The sequence below is a fragment of the Lipotes vexillifer genome, unplaced genomic scaffold, assembly GCF_000442215.2.
Source record: "Lipotes vexillifer unplaced genomic scaffold, Lipotes_vexillifer_v1.1 scaffold189, whole genome shotgun sequence".
Lineage (NCBI taxonomy): Eukaryota > Metazoa > Chordata > Mammalia > Artiodactyla > Lipotidae > Lipotes > Lipotes vexillifer.
This window is the reverse complement of record NW_006785816.1, coordinates 2,057,661-2,064,055: the sequence shown is the minus strand read 5'-3', so window position 1 is coordinate 2,064,055 and position 6,395 is coordinate 2,057,661. Positions and strand designations below refer to the sequence as shown.

Here is a 6,395-nt window from a genome sequence, read left to right as displayed (position 1 = left end):
TGATTTAAAGTAACTTCCTCGTGGTAGAAGATAGTGTTTCATGATAGATACAGGTTATGGCCACTGCTTCTGAGAGATACACACATCACCCCCTACTGGTGAGACCCCACTCTGTGACAATTTAGAAATCTGAATTTAACTCCAGAAGATATAAATTTCTGGAATATGAATTTAAAGACAGAGAGTACAACAGCAGTTGAGTGGAAACTGCCTGCGACACTCTTTTATTTATTTATTTTTCCTTTAAGGCTACAGAAAATCTGCACATAGACAAGGCAATTAATTCTCATAATAAAAATACCCCCTCCAAATAGCCCCAAGGTCTCCAGTCAGATTCCACGGTCAGTATATGCTGTAATAAATTCTATTCCACAGGTGTACATTCTTTTGAGTCTGCAGAGTTAGGATCAATTCTTTCTGGAAATATTAGCTTCTCACAAACTGCCTCCTTTATCGGCAAATACTGTGATATTTCATTAGGTTCCGTGAAGAGGGAAGGTGAAACATGCTAGGAAATACATAAATCATATTAGCATATATTAAGTTACTGCACTGATAGTTTTGAAAATGCTTTCATTCAAGCATTCCTAAAGCATGCCAATTTTAAAATGAGATGCCATATATATATATATGGAGCATCATCAGGGGTTCCTAATAATATCAGGTATCTCTTGCTACTGACTCAGCTCTGTTACTAGATGGTTTCCTCAAAGATCATAGGGATATATCATTTATAATGCTTCCATAAATGTTCTAAGAATTTAATACATCTTAATCTAATCCCTTTTTCCTGTTATTTTTGTACCTTGAAAGCACTAGCCTTCAGTTAGATGCCAATATGTGGTCTACAAGAGACTCTATATAACTTTTCTAACCTATGTATATTCTATATATAGACAGAAATAAACACTAAGAGTGTTTATTATAAAATATCAAGTTAGCAGGAAGGTATCACTTTTTAAACAACCCATTATTGAATGCTATAGACTTGTAGAAACGCTTTACAAGTCCCAGGGGAGCAAAAAAAAAGCAGGGGAGATTATGCCCCCAAAAGTAAGTCATGGAAAGAACATCCTATTGCAGCTCCACCACCAACTAGCTGTGCGACTTGGAGTCACACCTCTGGGTCTCAGTTTTTCCAAAATAAAATGTGGAAATTGGATTGGATGATGGTTAAGGTACCTAACAACTCTAACTGTAATTGAGATAAGTTCCAGGGAAAATACGCTCCAATAGGATTTCTCCTATAGAGCCCTATTAGGTAAATGAATGGATTTAGGGATGTAGATTTGGTGGATGGGTGGGGCATGGAGGAATACCATACTTAAAATAGAACATTAAAATTTAACTTCTAAAAACTGATATTTAAATACTGTACCATTAAATTAGCAATTTTGCTCTCTCGTGATGTATATTCTCGTAACATGTAGGTCTTGTCAGCCTATGTTTAAAAATCAAAAAAACTGCAATAAATTTATTTATATTGATTAACAAAATCCTTTCAATTAAACAGAACTGCCCACATTTGAGAACAGGTTGTGAAAGTACCATTAAGTCTGATAAGAACATCTAATTCTACAGTGAGATAACTAATTCAAGAATTCTGAATTATTAATTCCAATCTCTATAAATCACATTAATATCTGATACACATATGTAAACAGATTTAATAATTATCATGTAAGAAAAACACAAGCAAAGGTTTTACTTTGAAAGAAAATGTGTATGTTTGTAAATGAGATGTGGAAGAGATTTTAATATTACTTCAAGTTTGGAACTACATCTTTTCCTTAAGCTATATTACCATCTACCTACATAACTGTGGCTACTTTTATGTTCCCCCCAAAAAAGTTTAAACAAGTTTTATTCTTTCCCATTTCTAATAAATTCTTATCAAATTGTTTATTTACAGCCACTTTTTTGTACTTCAATTTTCCCATTTAAGACTTTTTAAAGTGAGGTTTTAGAAAGCAATTTATTACAATTTGGGTTTTTTTGGTAAAACATTATTTAATAAAAGAAAAATCACAAGATTATGCTCCCTTAAAGTTTCAGTCTTTTATATCAACAAAACAGATTAATGCTCATCGTTAAAAAAAATCAAATACTATAAACATATAGAGTATAAATCATCAGCAATCACAATCTCTACAGATAACACTATCCTTAACATTTAGAAATCTCTACATAAAGTCTTATATAGATTCATACTTGCATCTTAAAAGTCAACATTAATATGCACATCTTTCCAAATCAGTTAAACAACTTTCTGCCATTAATTTTAATGGTTGCATATTTTTCTACTATATGGACTGTAAAAATTTAATAAACAGAAACGTCAATTAAATAGATTTGGGAGACTAGAATGGGGAGCTCTCATACCCAGCAACCATAGCAGAGCCCAACAGAAAAAAAGACTCCTCTTATTTCCTGGCAAGGACTCAACCAATGGAAAGTCATGGATTCTCTGTTTACTGTAGCACTCCCATTTTCCTTTTCCTCTCTATAAAAGCATTCTCCTTCCCTTGCCGTGTGGGGACTTGCACATGGCTCACCATGGTTACAGACCTGAACTGCAATTTTCTGCTGATCCCGATTAATTCCAACTTTGCTGGAGAAATATCTGGCAGTCTATTTGTTGTAGGCCAACAGGATATAAATGGCCATTTAATCAATGCTCATTCAATGGGCATTATAGTGCCTTCCTTCTTTCCTTTTAGCTATTATAAACAATAGCATTGCCATGAATATTTATATATATACAACTCTATACAGCTGCCTGATTAATATTTGTGGGTTACTGTATGTAAGAATCTTTTGAGGATAAATTCTGGAAAAAAAATCAATATTGTTGAGTTAAAGTATAAGCATTTCTAAAAATTTAGATTTCATTTTTTCTGAGGGAGTGAAGTATAGCTTATTTTTAGTACTTTACTATCACTTTTAAAAAGAAAAAGATCCATCACAGTGACCATGTTATTTCAAAAGAAAAAGAAAGTGCAGGATTTAGGAAAATACCAATCCAATCACATCTTACTGGGCTTAAATTCCAGTTCTACCACCTATTAACTGTATAACTTGGGCAAGTTACTTAATCTCTCTTTGCCTTAGTTGCCTCAGCTGTAAAACAGAGATAATAATAGCATCTATTTCATAGGGTTGTTAGGAGAGTTAACTATTACTATGATTACCCTGACTGATACTGCTGGTTTCTTCTCTCATTCGTCATTCTATGTGATCACAAATATGACGTTAAAAATTCATTCAAAAAGGATAGGCTGCTATAAAGCTACAAGAAGAATTTTCATGACTCAATTTAAGCCTCCCCACTACTTTCTTCACTTATTTTTTTAAAAAACTTCGCATGTTAACAGTTCCTTGAAATGGAGCACAGAGCTTTCAAATATTAAAACAACTATCAAAATAATTGTATAATACAAATTTCTGGAGGCCATGAGATTGGTATTTCTAATATCAGAACATTACATAAACAACACATACTACAAAAAAAGTAAGAGTTAAGGGACAGTTTTCTTAAAGAGATTAAGTTTAAGAGGTTTTTAAAAAGCATCAGACTCCCCTTTATCAGGGAGTGTCTTCTGGAAAACATGTTCAACTCGTAGAACTTTTGGAAAAGAAGATTTAATGTTTCAATAACTGTGCAGTCAACAGTGAATATGACACACCCAATCTTAAAGGTTAGACAAATAGCCATATGATATAAAGCACTACTGAAGTTCAAACTGTCAGACTGACAATGTAACAACATGAACAAGCCCAATGTCAATTAGTACTTTCATTAAATGAGAATAGATACCTCATGGTAAAGTCTTGTGTCATTCATCCTAATAAGCACCCCATCAATTCTCAAGAAAAACCGCAACAGCAAGAAAAAGCTAGAAGGCATTACTCTCTGGAAAAGAAAAACGTAAAAAGTATTTTAATGAAAATGAAATATTTTATTACTTTGCTGAAAGAAAAAACATTTTTAAGGCATCGGAGGAAGGTTGAATTAGCCCTATATAAAACTCTGTGAACTAGCGGTTCTTTGCCCTAGCGCCAACCAAGGCTCAAAACCTTGTTTATACTATGTAACATACTGGTTTCAGTTTCCTACAATAGAAAAATACTTTTTCTAGGTCAAAAGATAATGAGGTTAAAAAGATTTAAAACTCACCTAAATAATGTGAAAAAAATAATTGTACTTATAGTAAATGTCAATACCAGTAATATCAAAATGAAAGAACAACCTAGTTCTTTGCTGCTACTCATCTTTTATTAACTTTACATAAAGACAAGAGGGCTTAAATGGTATGCTCTAATTCAGTGCAACCAATTAAGGACTATTTCATACTACTAAAGTCTGGTTTATGAGATCATTATAACACGTTCTTAACATCTTTGATCTGTGTCACATCCATGTATTTCTATTTCCCAAGTATTACCACTGAAGAAAGTCAGAGTTAGTGGAGAGTGGGTCCTGGTGGCAGGGAGGGAGGGGATGGATGAGGTGTGGGGTCTTCATCTTTCAAAAGAATATACCTCATGGGAGTGCTGTCAGAAACATGGCTACCTCTGTCTCTCCCCTTCAATCTACAGCCAGCAAAACATCCACAACTCAACAAAGGTATACCTCTGCCCAACTCAACAGGACACTGGAGAATTCCACACATCTGTACATCTAAAGGTGGGTGGACTGGAACACATGGAGGAGGCGGAACCAAGGGAACAGTGAAGTCAGTGCCTGCAATCCCAGCCCTATGACAGAGACGGATGAGCCCACAGCTTCAGAAAACCCAGTAGCAGCAGGAGAACCAGCACACATGACTTTGGTCTCCCAACTGTGGGAGCGCCCATGGCCACAGGTAACTGGGAAGCAGTGGCAGTGGGGCCTGGGACCCTGTCCCTCCCACAGCCCTGGCCCCCCATCCACAGTAGCAGAACCCTTATGACACTCAACATGGTGGAGGAGCCTGCACAACCCTGCTCCCCTCCAATTATCCTCCTCTTCCCACAGCAGAGCCTGTGTCTGAGGGGATCCCAGACACAAGGGAAGAGTCTACCATCCTCAGGACATAGCAGCTCTGGCAGAAGCAAAGCAGCAACTACCCCAGAGGCACAAGAAGTGACAAAGAAGGCATGGAGCCACACCTCTTACAAAGACAGTGGGGGCTGGAAAGTGCCAATTCTCAAAAATAACTGGAGGTAGCACAGATAAGAGAAACCAGAAACTTGTGTTACAGCACCACCTACCAAAAAACAAAAGAAAGCACTCTCACTTCTAACCTGTCATTTAACTTCAAATGCGCAAGCAGAGGAACATTTCATCAAGCACCATGAAGAACCACAGTAATACTATACGACAAAAAGAAAATGACAAATCTCCAGAAACCAAACTTAAAAGTCACAGAATACTTCAATCTAACTGATAGAGAATTCAAAGTAGCTATCATGAAGAAACTGAACGAGATACAAGAAAACTCAGAGAGGCAGTTTAATGAGCTCAGAAATAAAATTAATGAGCAGAAGGAATACTTTACCAAGAAGACTGAAACTCTAAAAGACCAAACAGAAATTCTGGAGCTGAAGAACTCAATAAACAACATGAAGAATGCATTAGAAGACACTGGAAATAGAGCACAGCATATGGAAGAGAGTATTAGTGAGCTCAATGGTAGAAATCTAGAGATGATGCAAGTAGAAAAGGAAAGAGAAATAAGATATTTTAAAAATGAGAAAATTCTACAAGAGCTCTGTGATTCTTTTAGGAAGGGCAACATTAGGATAATGGGTATCTTAAAAGAAGAGAGGGAGAAGGGAGCAGAGAGATTATTTAAAGAAGGAACAGCAGAGAACTTCCCAAACCTGGAGAAGGAACTGGACATACAAGTCCATGAAGCTCAGAGAACACCTAACCACCTCAATGCAAAAGACCTTCTCCAAGACATAATATTAAAACTGTTGAAAGTCAATGACAAAGACAGAATTTTAAAGACAGCCATGGAAAAAAGGATAGTAACTACAAAGGATCTACCATTAGGCTATCAGTAGATCTCTCAGCAGAAACCCTACATGCCAATAGGGAGTGGAATGACATTCTCAAAATATTGAAAGACAAAAATTGTCACCCAAGAATACTCTATCCAGCAAAGCTGCCATTCAGATATAAAGGAGAAATACTTTCCCAGACAAACAAACAATGAGGAAGTTCATCAACACCAGATGAACCTGCCTTATAAAAGATGTTAAAAGAAGCTCTTTTACTAGAAACAAAACAGCAAAAATACACAAAACTTTGAGCAAGGTGATAAATAGACAGAACCAGAGAATTGCAACTGTTTATCAGAATAGGTTTTAAAGAAAGCAGAAAAATAACTATCCCTATCTCAGTTTGG

The 6,395-nt window shown here is 35.9% G+C and overlaps 1 protein-coding gene across 2 annotated transcripts in view; it reads right to left on the bottom strand.

Annotated features, from left to right (window-relative positions):
* Positions 1 to 348: 348 nt before the first annotated feature.
* Positions 349 to 6,395, bottom strand: part of TIPRL (TOR signaling pathway regulator) — a 33,207-nt gene continuing 27,160 nt past the window's right edge. The window contains exons 5-7 of one of the 2 annotated variants that reach the window (XM_007458110.1): positions 3,818 to 3,913; positions 1,379 to 1,441; positions 349 to 508 (exon numbers count right to left, since the gene is read on the bottom strand). In XM_007458110.1, the coding sequence (XP_007458172.1) occupies positions 365 to 508; positions 1,379 to 1,441; positions 3,818 to 3,913 (303 nt within the window). In that variant the 3' untranslated portion in view covers positions 349 to 364. The remainder of the gene's footprint in view (positions 509 to 1,378; positions 1,442 to 3,817; positions 3,914 to 6,395) is intronic. The other variant, XM_007458109.1, reaches the window with a different exon arrangement.